Source organism: Hyalella azteca, unplaced genomic scaffold, assembly GCF_000764305.2.
Source record: "Hyalella azteca isolate HAZT.00-mixed unplaced genomic scaffold, Hazt_2.0.2 contig16884, whole genome shotgun sequence".
NCBI lineage: Eukaryota > Metazoa > Arthropoda > Malacostraca > Amphipoda > Hyalellidae > Hyalella > Hyalella azteca.
In genome coordinates this window covers 1-18,505 of record NW_025946691.1, presented here as the reverse complement: position 1 = coordinate 18,505, position 18,505 = coordinate 1, and the positions used below count along the sequence as shown (strand labels likewise).

General features: G+C 40.0%; 1 protein-coding gene across 1 annotated transcript; it reads right to left on the bottom strand.

Annotated features, from left to right (window-relative positions):
- Positions 1–4,299: 4,299 nt before the first annotated feature.
- On the bottom strand, positions 4,300–17,920 carry LOC108682551 (glutamyl aminopeptidase-like). The gene is made up of 15 exons (XM_018171739.2): positions 17,752–17,920; positions 16,522–16,619; positions 16,022–16,120; positions 15,930–15,965; positions 15,194–15,349; positions 13,975–14,003; positions 13,406–13,587; positions 12,170–12,291; positions 10,746–10,925; positions 10,580–10,632; positions 9,510–9,642; positions 9,059–9,204; positions 7,536–7,649; positions 6,157–6,265; positions 4,300–5,423 (listed from the first exon to the last, which is right to left on the bottom strand). Exons 1-15 carry the CDS (start codon positions 17,918–17,920, stop codon positions 5,262–5,264), a joined length of 1,788 nt encoding a protein of 595 aa, XP_018027228.1. The 3' UTR covers positions 4,300–5,261.
- Between the last annotated feature and the right edge of the window lie 585 nt (positions 17,921–18,505).

Genomic DNA, 18,505 nt, shown 5'->3' with positions numbered 1-18,505 from the left:
GTGAACAGAGTAGAGCTGGCAGCAGTATTCAAGGAGAGGTATCACAAGGGCTCTGAAGAGTGTGATCATCGGTTCTGCTACTCTTGTTTTGAACGTTCGCCAGATCCACCCCAAGTGCCGCCGGCGGTTATTGTCGCAATATGAGCATCAAAATTGACCTGCGTATCCATCAGCACTCCGGCCTAGATCATGAACGAGTCGCTTCTCTTCTGTTTCCGAGCTGTCAAGTGTGAGGTAGCGGTGCTCCATACCAGCTCTTCCGCTACCTCTTTTTCTTAGAACCTCACACTTAGTCCCGTTGAACTGCATATTGTACGTTTAGGCCCAGTCATATATTGCAGAGGTCTTCTTTCAACCTCTCGCAGTCCCTCCTGTGCGTGATGGTCATTAGTATCCTGGTGTCGTCCGCGAATGACGACGCAGAGGCGTGATACACCGCCACATCTATGTCTGCGATGTGGATGAGGAAGATCATAGGGCCGAGTACCGTTACCTGTGCTACTCCACTCAACACCCTAACCTCGCTCGATCTCGAGCCTCCTACAACGATAGCTTGCAGTCTTCAGTTAGGAAGTCGTAGATCCATGCCTGCAATTCACCTCCGACCTTTAGTAGTCTTAATTTTCCGAAGAGCACTGCATGGTCAACTTTTCAAACGCTTTCGCATAGTCTAAATACACCACGAACCCCGGCCCTCTCCTCCAGCATGGCCAGGATTTGGTAGTGATGCTCTAGTAACTGAGACAAACAGGAGTGATTTCGTCTAAAACCGTGTTGTCTTCCGTTGAAAAGGTCAGCTTCCTCCTGCACGACAACCGGCCTGTAATTTTGCGGGTTTGTCTCTCGCACGTGCTTTCTAGATTGGGGTATTAGCCCTAATTTTAGGAATTATAAAGGACGTTTCTTTCTCTCAATGATGTTTTCCAGAGCAAAGTCAGAGTGCACAGACACATTTTTTCAGTAACACTGCAGGGCCTCCATCTGGCCCGGGAGTCGAATAAGTTGATAATTCTTGGATACTCCTCTTTAGATCAGGTGTTCAAACTCAAGTCCATGTTCATCAGCACCTGCCCCCTTGCAGTTCTTGAATTACTCCAATTTCGTTCTGCGGTCGTAAAGTATCGGGGGTTGCTGTATAACTTTTCAAACTGTGCTTCTAGAAGTTCGCACACGCCCTGGTCGTCTCCAATACGGACGTCGTTATTTTTCAGAGGTCCAAGTGTCGCCATGACTTTGACTGGACATATTGGTAGAAATACTTGGGGTTCTCCTGAATGGCAGCCACCGCTCGCGCCTCCGCAACTTGTTGCTCAGCCTCTTGGTGAGTCTTGCAGCTGTTGTTTAGGCCTCCGCCTCTCCATATTTCTGGAGGTGGCCGCTATATAGCTACTTGCTTAGTTGTAACAAAACGTTGCAGTTGTAATAAAACGTTGCAGTTGTAACAAAACGTTGCAGTTGTAACAAATCGTTGCAGTTGTAATAAAACGTTGCAGTTGTAACAAAACGTTGCAGTTGTAACAAAACGTTGCAATAGTAACAAAACGTTGCAGTTGTAACAAAACGTTGCAGTTGTAACAAAACGTTGCAGTTATAAAAAACGTTGTTGTTGCAACAAAACGTTACAGTAACAAAATTTCTAATTTTGAGTTGTAACATCATTTCAAATACAAGAGTTACAGACGCCATCCTCACTACGTTCCTCGACATGAAATGGACCTAAGGCCTATACCTTTTTTAGTACAAAGTACTTCCTGTGAGCGCTGGTAAGCCTCGACAGCAACTATAACAAATTGCACTTGAGTGTAACTTTAACACAGGCAGCTTCCCGCAGCCGATATCAATTCTGTTTCTGTTCCGAACAAATTCAATGAAAACGTAAATTTAAACATAAATTCTTGTTTATCGTGACAGTGGATTCCAACCGTAATACGCGCGCGACGCGAAGCATGCACATTTTCTGCCTGAATATGAAAATTTTGAATTTAAGGAAACACCGGAATTCCATAATGCGATAAGTATTAGAATTAATTTTTGGATTTTGTTTAAAATTTATGCTGCTTGTCGGAAGCTTACTCAAGACGCACACAAACGAAATTGTCGCAACGCGCAAGAAAGAACACAGACAGATGTTCATCCAGACACTGCATTCGCGCTTCAAACAGAACACTTGCATCGTCCTACACAAGTCAAGAAACTCGTGCTGGATTGAGTAATCGAGCAGCACGCGCACGATTGCGCTGAGGTGGTGGATGCACTCGATTATGCATGGAACAACTCATGATTGAACTACATAAGGTTGACCCACGAGAAGTTCCGACTTTCAGTTCAGCTTTCTTGTTGCGTCACTGAGATCGAGAAACGTAAACAAACCCGTCATTCTCATGACGGATTGATTGACTGGTTTGAACGCACTTCGGTGATTGGTTAATGATCGTGACGTCACTGAGATCAGTGACGTCACATGCGAACAAAAAGCTCCATCCATGGGTCAATCTCACACTAGTTCAACCACAGAACAACTCACCAAGTCGATAAAAGAAGAAAAGTGTTTGGTTGAATAGTTTAAAACGTTTTAGATATGATAGTTAATAGTTAGGGAGATATTTTAAGAGTTTTTTTGACGTTTTACCTGCAAAGATTGGCAAAACGATTGTTTAATGCTGCATGCAGGAGTGAAATTCACTTTTAAATTAGTTCAGTGATTAGAAGGTTATAGTAGAATTTAAAAAGTTATGAATACTAATTCTATTTTAATAACAGCTGAACTGAAACTCAAAAATTATAAGACTTTTGGCTGCTTTAAAGTGATTAAATTTCTAGGTTTGGGAGTACTTTCGAATTGAAATTAAAAAGTTATGAATACTATTACTAATTTTAGAAACGACAGAACCGATACTAGAGGAATTAAAACAGACTTTTTGCCGCTAAAAAAAAAAAACAAATTTCCTGGTTTGGGAGAACTTTCGAGTTGGATTTAAAAAGTTATGAATACTAATTCGATTTAAGAAACGACTGATCTGATGCTTGCGAAATTTTAACAGACTTTTTATCGCCTCAAAGGGAATATATTTCTAGGTTTGGAAGAATGTTCAAGTTAAATTTAAAAACTTATGAATTCTAATTATATTTTAGAAACGGCTGACCACATAAACGTGAAATTATAACAGAATTTTTACTGCTTTAAAAGAAATAAATTTCTAAGTTTGGCAGAACTTTCTCGTTGAAATTAAAAGGTTATGAATACCAATTCGCTTCAAGAAACTAGGGATCTGATATTTGTGAAATTATAACAGATTTTTATCACTTTACAGTGAATAAATTCCAAGGTTGGGGGGAACTTTCAAGTTGAATTTATAAAGTTATGAATACTACTTCTATTTGAAATGACTTTTTGAAAAGAATAAATTTTTAGGTTTGGGAGAACTTTCGAGTTGAATATAAAAATGTATGAATACCAATTTTATTTTGGGTTACGTTAGGTTTAGGCAGGCATTCGTTGTATGATATTTGATTTTTGCGTTTGATTTATTTTGTTACGAGAGATGAATATTTTAGATATGATCAAACTTCATAATAATTTCAAATTGATGTGAATGGATTTTCTCTTAATTTTTTCTCATACTTCATGTCCTTATGGTTTTATACTGTAATTAGTGAAAACTGCTTTAGATTTTTATTGCGACACACTTTATTCTTGAAAAATATATACTGAAGAATAGAGGGTTTCATTTTTGTTCAAAATGTTTAATAATTTTGCCTCATTAAAGGTGTTTTCTTTCATTTTTTTGTGGTCATTTTGGCAGGGTTATAATCTGTCCTTAGTTCAGTGCGGTGCTATGTCCACATCTTATTTGTATGTTCGAGGACTTATGCCCGAGGGAAGAATCCAATGATGATCTATATTTCAGAATGCCTAAAAAAGAGCAGGTAATCAAATAACAATAATTTCACGTAAATAATTTGCTGCGCAGAAGTAATATCAGGCGGTTGGAATATTTCACCATGAATATTATTGCAGCAATTAAAATGTTTTCTTACGTTTCACTGAGAAGAAACCCACTCTTAAAAATTCTATTTTAGAAACGTAAACGTGCACTAAAAATTCTCACAATAATGGTTAGCCATACTCACTACAATCTCTTGCGAGGCAATATGTTCAGACAATGAATCGATCAAAACTGCTACATCGCCCTTAGAATGTTACTGATAAGGCTTTTTGAAAATGCTTCGGGAATTCAAGGAAGTACGTTAATTTTTTCGAGTATTGGATATCTAAACAATCACTGTGCAGTGTGCGGTAAAGCGGTCAATGGAGCCAGTTTAACCGTTTTAATTGTAACATCAATAGTTATGGCTTCAATGCAAGCGCGATAAACACGATGAGCTTTGAATAAGCGAGCATTATCCCCAAAAGAGCAGTTTTACCGAGTAACATGAGTACCGATAGTTATAGGAATAATCCTGTAAACCTTAACTTGGAATCTAAAATTCAGTAGCGTTTCTCCATAAGCAGAGTCTATTGCTAACAAACTAATCAATAACAATCTTTAATAAACCTCAGAATAACAATCATATCATTAATGGAACTAGAGATTAGTTGTTACGTCATGCACATGCAATGATGCCCAACACTTAGGAGAAGGAAAACAAATTTCAATACAAATGTAATTTTTCCATTAGATTGCACCTTTAAACAAGAATTGTCAACGAGGATACTCTATACTTCCCGTCAAAATTGTATACCAAAGAGTCAGTCCGAATCCCAATACTGAAATGACAAATAATTGTTGATATAAATTTGTTCCTACTTCTGTAGTCCGAAGCAGGAATCACTGGGCAGCAGACGATGGTAGGAACCAATCACTGGGCAGCAGACGACGGTAGGAACCAATCACTGGGCAGCAGACGATGGTAGGAACCAATCACTGGGCAGCAGACGATGGTAGGAACCAATCACTGGACAGCAGACGATTAGGTACCAATCACTGGACAGCAGACGATGATAGGAACCAATCACTGGACAGCAGACGATGATAGGGACCAATCACTGGACAGCAGACGATGATAGGGACCAATCACAAGACAGCAGACGATGGTAGGAACCAATCACAGAGCAGCAGACGATGGTAAGAACAAATCACAGGACAGCAGACGACGGCAGGAGCCAATCACTGGACAGCAGACGATGGTAGGAACCAATCACAGGACAGCAGAAGATGGTAAGAACCAATCACTGGACAGCAGACGATGGCAGGAGCCAATCAGAGAGCAGCAGGTTTAGGAGCATGTGCGGTAAGCCAGTCGTCGATCTGCTGAGCGTTGGCGGCCACCCATCTGATGTTGGTCTGGACGGTCTCCAGCGCCTGCTGCCGGTACTGCTCTCCCGCCCCAGCCTCGGGGTTCGCAGCGAAGAATTCTTCCATCTGAGCCCAAACAGAAGTGCCGTTACCATAATATTTTTCCTATTGCAAGGGCATGATGATTATATTTATGTATAACCTAACTACCCCTCTCCCGCCTCGGGGTTCGCAGCGAAGAACTCTTCCATCTGAGCCCAAAAAGGAGTAAGTTAACATAATATCATTCATATTGCAAGGCAATTATAATTATATTCATGCATAACCAAACTACCCTGCCTTCGCCTGGTGGTTTGCACTGAAATAGTTCTCCAGTATAGGATCTCAGCAGGAATACCAATCCTACGAAGTCGGCAACTTAGTTTTATTTCCAACAAAGGTAATTGGTTTATTATAGTTGTGATTGATAACTATCATCATGTTAAGCTGAGCTAAAGAAGTCAACTATTTGCCGAGAAAAAGTATATTATTTGAAACTTGACGGAATCTAAACAGATGGTATATAAATGATTATAAGCCTAACGTTGGAGCTTAGATATCGGTTATATCAATGCAACCATGTAACAAAATTTGGTTGAATAACGCAAACACGTACGCCAACTGGGCTTTTTTGGGTGCAAAAGACCAGTGCGCCATAGAAATCGTTCGTAAAGTTGCCATTATTTTATGGTATTAAACAACGGATAATTATAGCATCAGGACCATACGATGAAATTCACTTCATGCAGGTATGAGAAGCGTGAATTTTAAATGAGAGGACAAATATTTGAACAACTTCGCATGCACTAAAGCTAAGAACCTCGTCAAGTTTCTGCTGCGTGGCGAAGTACTGAGAGATGTTAGGAATAAGCTGGCCGAGGTAGCGGTCGTTGAGCGTGTAGCGGGCTACAAGCCAGTCCCAGTTGGCCCTGTGGGGCACGAGATGCTTTAATATATTAACCCTCTACCGTCGTATGTCACTCTCAGGGAATATAACTTTCAACTTAAATTACACGTAAACAAGTGAGTGTAGCAACCTGCAGGGGCCTTACTTTCAAAACTCGCTAAGTCAACGTAAGTACTTACGCTCTATTTTCTTGTCGATGATTGGTGGATTTTGCTTGAAAGGCCGCCAATGATTGGCTGATGAACTTACGATCTCTCAACTTTTTTTGAAAGTATAGGCCCAGAGGACGTTTGTACGCAACAGAGAACATTTTAAAGTTGTACTTGGCGGCAACCATCAGTGCAAGTCATTTTGCGCTAACTACAACGTATCCTTTTTGAGAAGTAGGCTTGTGACAACATTGCTCCGGTTACTCGTGTCAGGCGGTAGAAGGTTGATATAGGTTGAAGTTAACTGAATAGGTACTTCTCTTGAGATCAATGGAAACTTACTGAATAATATTGCTGCACTTAAGGTAAGCGGAAAGTTAATATTCGTACGTATAAATACTCGATTATATACTAAAGTTACGAATTTTCGTAGGATAAATGGACGTTTACTGAATAATTGCAACATATGCAGATAAGATAAAACTTACTCTTTACGTGTAAAAATACTGATAATCTTCAAGTTACAAGAAGAATGAGATACAAGGAATATGATTGACATGACATGTAAATATCGGGACACAATCGCTCCCCGAATTTGACATGATGGGATTTTTCATCGAAAATTTATTTTGTCCCACAATTGAACCAAAAGAAAATCTCTTAAAACTTGAGTAATTAGCGTGAAATTTTTATTAAATTATAATGAATTAATAAAGATTGTAGCACAGGGAACTTATTAGCGTCAAGAAATGTTTCATAATATTGAAATATTGAATTGATTAGAATGTGGCATGAAATACCAATAATCTCAATGTTTCCTAATAAAATTTTTCACATCTTTACTAAACTGAAAAATATTATATAACTGAAGAATATTATAGAGCCTCTCAAAAATATATAACTGAACAATATATAACTGAAGAATATATAACTGAAGAATATTCTAGAGCCTCTGAAGAATATATAACTGAACAATATATAACTGAAGAACATTATAGAGCCTCTGAAGAATATATAACTAAAGAATATATAACTGAAGAATATATAACTGAAGAATATATAACTGAAGAATATTATAGAGCCTCTGAAGAATATATAACTGAAGAATATTATATAACTGAAGGAATTTACAGGGCCTCTGACCTGACCCAGTCCCAGACGAGGTCGGTGCCCGCAGGATTGTAGGAGATGTACTCGAGCACGTGGAGGAAGTCCTGCGTCCTTACGAGGTTAGGATCTTGTGCCATTGTGATGAAACTGAGCAATAAATAATATAATATTATGACAATATTAGAAATAATGATATGATTAGGATGTAATCGTGATGAAACTGAGCAATAAATAATATAATATTATAACAATATTAGAAATAATGATATGATCAGGATGCAATCGTGATGAAACTGAGTTTTGAATAATATAATATTAAAACAACATTGAAAATAATATGATTAGGATGCAATAGTGATGAATCGGAGCGATAAATAATACCTATAATTCTACAATAATATGAGCAATAATAATATGGTAGTATGCACATTGATGTAACTGATAGCAAGGAAGTGATAAGAGTCATATACAATCGCGATGTTATTGATTAAGAACAAATAAACTAACCAATAAGCTTTCGAGAAATAGCTTGTTTAAAAAAACTGAAAATGGAAATGAAAATCAGCGTTTATTGCCCAAGTTTTCGAGTGAACAATAGGCCGTAATTGTGAGCTCCAGGACAGAATGGCTTCGAATACGCGTTAAATTTTAGCTTATGGATGCATTAACCTGTGTCAGTGCTAGAAAAATCTGGCGACGATAGTTATGGGCAAAAAATTTTTACGAAGGTTACACGCGAGGAAGGGACAACGTCAAGATACTGCTTTTCAAACAATGAAGAGGGAAAAATAAACGACGTATACTATATTGGAATCAAGAAAAAATGATCTCCCATAGCGAGAATTATTTCAAGTGAAGTAACACTGCGAAAAAGTTTTACATGTTAAATAAGATCAAATTTCTAATGAGAATGTAAAAATAATCAAGAGAATAATCTGATTATTTGGCTGAAAATGCACACATTGTAAACACGTTTAATAAACAAACAAGATCAACTATACGTATACCACATAATATATGTACATACAGTACATGACAATATATGACCAAACTTAGCAGGCAAATGACGCAGTGGAAATAACGTTAGCAGTGGAAATAACGTTAAATCAACAATCATTCAACCAAACGACGTTTAATTCAACGTCAGACGTCTGGTAGAAACCTATAACAACGTTCTCACTTGGAAAGCGTGTTCTGCGAGTTTGCGAGGCCGTAGAAAAATAACGTCGAATCAACGACCATTCAACCAAAAGACGTTTAATGCACTAATTCAGCATCAGACGTCTGGTGGAAACTTATGCCAAAGTTCTCACTTGGAAAGCGTCAACCAAACGACGTTTAACTCATTAATTCAACATCAGACGTCTGGTGGAAACTTATAACAAAGTTCTCACTTAGAAAGCGTCAACCAAACGACGTTTAATTAATTAATTCAGCATCAGATGTCTGGTGAGAACGTAAAACAAAGTTCTCACTTGGAAAGCGTCAACCAAACGATGTTTAATTCATTAATTCAACATCAGATGTCTGGTGAGAACTTATAACAAAGTTCTCACTTGGAAAGCGTGGCGACGTCCTGGGAGTTAGCGAGGCCGTAGAGGCAGTTGTCCTTCTCTGTGGCGTCCTGCGTGGCGGAGCAGCGCTGCCACACGGCGTTCCACACCTCCTCTGTGCCGCCCTCCACCATGCCTTGTCGCAGTACCTGCCATCAACAACACAAACTTTAGACAATAATATGGAGAACTCGTGGCCATCATCAACTCGTGGTCATCATCAACTCCTGGCCATCACCAACAATGGAGAACTCGTGGCCATCATCAACGATGGAGAACTCGTGGCCATCATCAACGATGGAGAACTCGTGGCCATCACCAACAATGGAGAACTCGTGGCCATCATCAGTAATGACAGAGTGGAGAGAGGCAGAGGATAGTTACCTGTCGTCTGGTGGAGAGAGGCAGAGGATAGTTACCTGTCGTCTGGTGGAGAGAGGCAGAGGATAGTTACCTGCCGTTTGGTGGAGAGAGGCAGAGGATAGTTTTCAAACTGGGCGTACAGCTGCAGGAGGCGTGCGGACTCCTGAAGACAAGACTCCAGTCCCGCGACGCACGCCAGGTACACGATCTCAACTCGCAGCAACCTGAGCGTAGCAATACATTAATATATAATATTCATTCATTCTTATCAATAAATTGCTTTAAAAACATAAAAAGGAACTTTGCTGGATCTAAAATCGGCACTCGACTGGCATTGAATCGCCTCAGACTATACTGCATTAGGGTAAATATATTGGCAATATGGCAACCCTGGATCTGTTGTACGACGTTTACATGATCAAAAAAAAAAGCGAACATAGTAAGTACCAGTTTGATGTAAAATACACTATTTTAATGATGCATACCGGGTACACTAGTTTAATGTTATATGATGATGATACACAAGTTTAATGTTAGATCAGAAAACATCAATTCATCAAAGAAATAAAACAAAGTTAATTGAATATGATGAAATCATAAAAGAAGCAATAAAATATAATGGTTTTTGATTTGTCCATGTTGGTCAGTAGCCAATTACTTAATACGCGGCCACTTCCCACATTTCGACCAGAATTTTCTCAACTAGCTGCATGTAGATTTCGAACCCCCAACTAACTGCTGCAATCTTGATGATTTTAACACGTTGACTACGAAGTGGTGCATATGCGTACCACGAAATTTATTTCTCCAGGACGTAGTGGTACAAAATTCTGGTTGCCTAAAATTGGCCAAATCCGAGAACAAAAAAGGCCAAAAAAGGCCGATAACTCAAAATATACTAGTTAATTTGTAGGTTCCACTATAAAAATTCCATTCATTTTCTTTTTGCAGTATTTAAAATTTAATTAGGAAGTACCCCAATCATAAATTTTAGCCGGCCAACGCAATTGAGAAAAACTAAATTACGGAATTTGTCCGGAAAAATGACCGTCTGGCAACCTTGTTTAAAAACAGTACAAAATATGATACAATAGTACAAGATGAAGCAATCGTAGTCAACGTGTTAAGCACATATTCATCCACTAATACTAAGTGTCTCACTGCTGCAGATGGTCGCCCTCATCCTGCCAGCCTGAAACGGACTGCGATCCGGGCTAGAAAGTACGGTAGTTTAAAACGATTACAAATCTCAGAATAAACAACATTACATGAAGCACAATAAACAAAATATGCTGTAAAACAAAAAAAAAAGATATCTGAAGTAGACATTAGTCAGTTGTTTAAGCAGATAAAGTGACCTGTTAGTAGCAGTTTTCCAGGGCACGAGATGCGTCTCGTTGTTAAGGGCGGTGCAGAGGTCGAGGGCGCTGGCGTAGGGCAGGAGCGCAGCGTCGGCCAACGCCAGCGCGTCGTCAACCAGGCTTGACCTGTCCGCGGGGCCCACGCTCTGGGGGCACGGTAAATTACGAATAATAATCAACGAATAAGGGCGAATGAATAATAATGAACGAACAACAGAGAACAAATAATAATTAACGAATAATAGAATGAATAAGAATTATCGAATAACGGCGAACGAATAATAATGAGCGAATAACGGTGAATGAATAATAATGAAGGAATGACAGCGAACTAATAACAGTGAACGAATAATAATTAATGAATAACAGCGAATGAATAACAATGAACGAATAACAGCTAACGAATAATAATTAACGAATAACAAGAGAACGAGTAATATTTAACAAATAACTGAGAACGAATAATAATTAATGAATAACGGAGAACGAATAATAATTAACGAATAACAGAGAACGAATAATGAACGAATAACAGAAAACGAATAAGAATGAACGAATAACAGAAAACGAATAAGAATGAACGCATAACGGCGAATGAATAATAATGAACGAATAACGGCGAACGAATAACGGCGAACGAATGACGGCGAACGAATGATAATTAACGAATAAAAGAACGAATAATAATTAACTAATAACAGCGAACGAACAATAATTAACGAATAAGAGAGAACGAATAATAATTAAAGAATAAAAGCAAACGAATAAGAATGAACGCATAACGGCGAATGAATAACGGCGAACGAACAACGGCTAACGAATAACGTTACTTGCTGCATAAGAAGTGCAGATACAATATATGCACGTTTTGGAGAGAAATATGGCAGTTTACGGGACGAACGAATAACGTTCGTCGTTTCATAAGAAGGGTGGCTATAATATTATTATTATCATTTTATATTTACAATTTATGATCCTTTTTGTTTTATTCAACATGTGTGAACAAAATTAAAATCGATAGATCCAGTTGCAAAACTTCGTTGTTTATTTTTCAAAATACTCAAACTTCTGGAATGAATTTTCTGCTTTCCTTAATACGTCACAAAAAAATAATTACTTGCGGTTTTTCGAATTGTTCTCTAATGGCCTTCAAATCTCATTAGCTTCTATAGATATAACTCGGAGTCTATTTTGTCACTTGTTCTCATTAATTTAGTGCTATTGTATTCTAAACGAAAATAGATAAATAAGTTTATTTAGTGCTATTGTGTTCCACGCGAGAATAGATAAATAAGATATAGCAGAAAATGCAGAACACCTACCTTGTCGATGCTTAGTGCTATTGTGTTCTATACGAAAATAGATAAATAATAAAGTGCAGAATACATACCTTGTCTATGCATAGTTGTCTCATAGACGCCCAAGTGTCGAGGTCATAGTTGACTCTGTAGTAGCCTTGCTGCTCGAAGTTTAGCTTGAACCAAGTGGCCCCGGCGGGCAGGGGAATTGAAACTGTACAGAAATAAATACTTACAAGAATGTTCATCGATTTTCACGATTAAATGAGCGAATATATGAGCGAGAACGAGTATTATTACACCCTAATATTTTCCATGAAGTTCACAAACACAAAATTTTTCCAGCTCATCCCAAATCCTTCAACTGTTCGTAATACTTAATTCTGAAATATATTTATTTTATTATAGAGAGCAGAGCGCACGAAAGAGTGCTTAGGATTGACAGGCATACAAAATACCGTACCCTTCATTGTCGTGTGAGTTACCGGGGAAGATGAGAAGAAATAAAATAAGGCTTAAAGCGTGGCGCTAGACGATGTATTGAGCTTGTCCAGCCTCACCAGAGTCGCAGTCAGCTCACCAGAGTCGCCGTCAGCTCACCAGAGTCGCCGTCAGCTCACCAGAGTCGTTGGTCTTGTACAGCCAGAGTCGCCGTCAGCTCACCAGAGTCGTTGGTCTTGTACAGCCAGAGTCGCCGTCAGCTCACCAGAGTCGTTGGTCTTGTACAGCCAGAGTCGCCGTCAGCTCACCAGAGTCGTTGGTCTTGTACAGCCAGAGTCGCCGTCAGCTCACCAGAGTCGTTGGTCTTGTACAGCCAGAGTCGCCGTCAGCTCACCAGAGTCGTTGGTCTTGTACAGCCAGAGTCGCCGTCAGCTCACCAGAGTCGTTGGTCTTGTACAGCCAGAGTCGCCGTCAGCTCACCAGAGTCGTTGGTCTTGTACAGCCAGAGTCGCCGTCAGCTCACCAGAGTCGTTGGTCTTGTACAGCCAGAGTCGCCGTCAGCTCACCAGAGTCGTTGGTCTTGTACAGCCAGAGTCGCCGTCAGCTCACCAGAGTCGTTGGTCTTGTACAGCCAGAGTCGCCGTCAGCTCACCAGAGTCGTTGGTCTTGTACAGCCAGAGTCGCCGTCAGCTCACCAGAGTCGTTGGTCTTGTACAGCCAGAGTCGCCGTCAGCTCACCAGAGTCGTTGGTCTTGTACAGCCAGAGTCGCCGTCAGCTCACCAGAGTCGTTGGTCTTGTACAGCCAGAGTCGCCGTCAGCTCACCAGAGTCGTTGGTCTTGTACAGCCAGAGTCGCCGTCAGCTCACCAGAGTCGCCGTCAGCTCACCAGAGTCGTTGGTCTTGTACAGCCAGGTGAGGGAGGCGTTGTCAGGAGCTTGGGACGTGACGAGGCTGACGGGGACGTGCCAGCGGTAACCGTGGGGCGAGTCAGCAGGGCTGGACACGGTAATGGTAATAGTTGTATATAGGTAATAGTTGTGTATAGGTAATAGTTGTACATAGGTAGTACTAGTTGTACATAGGTAACAGTTGTGTATAGGTAATAGTTGTACATAGGTAGTACCTACTAGTTGTATATGGGTAATAGTGGTGCATAGGTACTAATAGTAAGAACTATGGAAACGTTCATGGGTTGAAAACGTCTCGAAAAAGTATGCTTGAAACTAACTTAATTGTAGTAATGTAACCTCTCGAAGCTATGTAATCGCTTTGATATATAAATGAGTTATAGCCGTCCACGTGCTCATGATCTCACCTACGTCACCGTCCTGGGTATGCATGTCAGGCTTAGTAATAAGTACTTATATTATCAGTCTGCTTATATCGCAAGTTCACAAGGAATTTAAAAGCAAAGAAAACACCAAGCAAATTCACCATATCGATATTTCAATTCACGTGCTCATGATCTCACCCACGTCACCGTCCTGGGTATGGGACAACCTTAGTAACGTAGTCGTTATAAGAGTAAAGTTTTTATTAAATCATAAAAATCAGTGATAAGAACAGCGGCCGCACTATAAAAACAAGCTTACGTAAACGTAGGGGCCTACGTACACGTTGTGGCTTAAGTACATGTAGCGGCTTAAGTACAGGTAGCGGCTTAGGTACACGTAGCGGCTTATGTACATGTAGCGGCTTAAGTACATGTAGAGGCTTAAGTACATATAGCGGCTGAAGTACATGTAGCGGCTCAAGTACACGTAGCGCCTCAAGTATATGTAGCGGCTTAAGTATATGTAGCGGCTCAAGTATATGTAGCGGCTGAAGTACATGTAGCGGCTGAAGTACATGTAGCGGCTCAAGTACACGTAGCGCCTCAAGTATATGTAGCGGGCGGCTGAAGTACATGTAGCGGCTTAGGTACACGTAGCGGCTAGAGTACACTTAAAAGCCAGAGTATACATTGGGGCCGATTTTTTGTCTACATTTCATTAGTGGGTTTAGCTTGAAAAGCCGTCAGTTGATGACAGACGAAATAATAAACTGGTAACTCTTTCCGAGAGTGCGGTGCTAGGAGACTAATTGACAACTTACGAAATATAATTACTAGTCTTCTGCCAGTATTTAAATTTGTAACAATATCTGCAACGAACTGTTCTCTCTAGACTCAATATAAGTAAGCGCAAGACGTTATCAACAGTCAGCATCGAAAGCTCTTTTAATTATTTTATTCCTATTAAAAATTATTGACGGTTTTCGGTGGCCGATGAATGGCCTTTGGCTAGTGGTGTGTCGGTGCTAATAAACAATTTTAATTATTTTATTCCTATTAAAAACTATTGACGGTTTTCGGTGGCCGATGAATGGCCTTTGGCTAGTGGTGTGTCGGTGCTAATAAACAATTAGGCTTACAGCGTTGTAACGCTCAATTACAAGTAGTAAAGATCAGTGCGCGACACTAAAAAGTCTTGGATATATTGTGGGATGGAAGTTTTAATGTTCAATAAATTTAAATTAAATATAGGCGATTTGAGAAGTGCCTCTCAATATATTAAACGCCTTCCATATTCTGCCTTCCCATATCAGAAGTTAAGGCACCGGCAATCTTTAAGGCACCGGGAGGGCACCGGGAATGGTGCCTTAAAAAATTAAGGCACCGGGAAAATAGGCTCACTTGAACACCGGAAGCCTGCCAGGCCTTGGTGAGCTCCTCCCAGAGCTGCGCGGTGACGGCGTTCTGGTACGCGAAGCGCTTCAGGAAGCTGTTGATGCCCGCCTGGAACACCGGCGTGCCTACGAAGCCTTCCAGCATCCGCAGCACCGACGAGCCCTGGACAACACATGTTAAAGCCAGCCGTGAACAACACGACATGCTAAAGTCAGCCATGGACAACACATGTTAAAGTCAGCCCTGGACAACGACATGTTGAGGTCAGTCATGAACAGCATGACATGTTGAGGTCAGCCATGGATAACATGACATGTTGAGGTCAGCCATGAACAACACGACATGTTAAAGTCAGCCATAGACAACATGACATGCTAAAGTCAGCCATGGACAACATGACATGTTGATGTCAGCCATGAACAAAACGACATGCTAAAGTCAGCAATGAACAACACGAAATGTTAAAATCATGCCCGAGAAAAACTTGAGCGTTGCAGTCATCACTATGTGTCCTTACCTTGTCGTAGGATATGGAGTCAAACATGGCGGTGATCTGGTCATGGGTATAGTCCTTACCTTGTCGTAGGATATGGAGTCAAACATGGCAGTGATCTGGTCATGGCTGTAGTCCTTACCTTGTCGTAGGATATGGAGTCAAACATGGCGGTGATCTGGTCAGGAGTGTAGTCGTAGGATATGGAGTCAAACATGGCGGTGATCTGGTCAGGAGTGTAGTCATTACCTTGTCGTAGGATATGGAGTCAAACATGGCGGTGATCTGGTCAGGAGTGTAGTCATTTTGTCGTAGGATATGGAGTCAAACATGGCGGTGATCTGGTCAGGAGTGGTCACACTCTGGACAATGGCATGAGAACTGAGTTTGGAGTCGAGGTCGAATACTGACTGCAGCGAATCTGTCACGAATTGAGAGCCCTGGAAATGCAAACCAGTTACTCACAACTCATGAATTTTCTTGGTTCACTACTAAATTAGCATAAGAAATATAACATTTATTCATAAAATGCATGATACATATATCAACAGACGTAAGAAATCTGTAATGAACTGGAAAAAATGTATGTTTCGGGTAAATAGATGGATTTCGGGGTACTCCGAAAAAAAACTCATGTAGGTACTGAGGATAGAATGTGGCAACTGTGCTACTACTTCACAATGTGTTAGAAATAGAAATATACATCTCAGTTCAGTGTATACAAATAGTATGCCAGCTTGACTTGACGCGGTCAGGTGACAACCGATCGGTCAAATCTTATTTAGTTTACATGCTTTCAGTAAGAAATAAATACCTAGAGTTAAATGAATAAAAAGCTTACCATATCCCAGCCTGTCTCGACATGGTCCACGCCTTTGGTCTCGATGTACGAGGCAAAGCCTTCGTTGAGCCACAGGTCGTCCCACCACTTCAGGGTGACTTGGTACAAAATAAAAAATCATTTTTTAAATATTTCCTAACTTAAAGATCAAATTCAAATTTGAATGTTAATTCTTGAGGATTCAATAGGTAGCTTCCTGAAATGGTGGGAGATTTATAATTCAAAGAAATAAGTTGGTCGAATCAAATCCTGATACGATATATACTTGTACACTCAGAGTTGATACAATCATTAAAAGATCGGAATCTAATATCATGAAATGTTATAATATCGAATGATCACACGTGCGCGCTTTCATTCTTTCTTTCGGCTCGACCAATCGCAAGCATTTGCTCTTCATAAAAACGATTAAAAGTCAACTAATAACGGTTACTCCAAAACTTTACGAAAGAGTAAAACTTTTCTGTTTGCTCTATTGCAGTCAAGAATAATTTTGTTCCATGGAATTAGCAATACATTATTCTCTTAAGTATTAAGGTTACTTGATTGCTTATATGGCAAATTTATCAAGAATTTAAAAACAAAAAAAAAGACAAAAATTCACCATTTCCAATGAGTGAAAACGTTCCGGAGTACAGCTACATCATCAGTTCAAAAACCTTGAACACAAGTAAAAACAACTGCTTAACTAAAATTCACAGTGAGGATATTAATCTTATTAATTAAGGATATAAATTATTAAATGAAAACAAATAAAAATGAAGAAAATATGAGCAGGAAAGCCTACCCTTAAGTTTACTAATTGTTTAGATTGTGTTCTAGGTTCTTGAACTGACGATGCAGCTAGACTCCGAAACGTTTTCTCTCATTATAAACGGTGACTTATTTTGCTATTTTCTTTACTTATAAAAAAATTGATTATTCACTTAAAATTCCAAGACTCATATGAGCACCATCATATGAGTAGGGTGGACCAGTGGTTAAAGTTCAGAGTACCAAGATTGGCGCAGAGAGGCGCGGGTTCGATCCCAGCTCTGTGCGCCAGTTTCTGGTCAGAATCGGCAAGAAGGCCGGGCGGTTAAGCAAAGAAAATTTGAAGCAGTGAGTTGCGAGTTCAAGCCCGCAACAAGCCGTGGATGTTCTGCAATGTTAAGAATCGGCGACAGGCCCATGGCCTAATAAACGCTGAAACAGCTATATTATCCCGTCTAAACATCAAATACAACACACCGAGGTTGCCAAACCACTGGTGCGCGAGTTCATGCGCCACGACAGAGCAGACTCTCTGCTTGTTGGTCTCGGAACTCTTGGTGGGGTTGTAGAAGATGCTCGTCTCCCTGTAGGTGATGATGCCCCAGTGCTCTGTGGCCCCAGACACGTAGTCGGGGATGGCCGCCATGTCTGGTGATGGGGTTGAGGTTATATAAACGATTGTTTTTACGACACTTCTCTCTCACTTCACTTTTTACAAGACTTCTCTTTAACTTCACTTATTACAAGACTTCTCTTTAACTTCACTTAGTGTTGTTTGTCTGCTACAAATCTTATAATAGATAGTATTTCACACTTCTTACTGTACAATCGATCTGAAATTTTGCCCACTCGCGTAAAGTCGGAGACAAAGCATGAATCAATTGACAGAATAAAGAATTAAAAAAATGTTATGCAAAAAAAAGTAAAAATATTTTTTATATATTTAAAAATAATAAAATAAATTCATTGTACATTAGTGACATCAGAGACACTGGCCTCTTTAGAAGTGTTGTCTTTAATATGGAGAACTCGTGGCCATCATCAACAATGGAGAACTCGTGGCCATCATCAATAATTAGGCAGTGGAGAACCTACCGTCGTCAACTGTTAAGTTTTCATCTGTTAAGTCATCCCGTCTTCAACGTGAACCTGTGGTATGCAGCTAATGATATAAAAGGGCGGAGGGTAGTTAGTTATCTGTCGTCTGGTGGAGAGAGGCAGAGGATAGTTA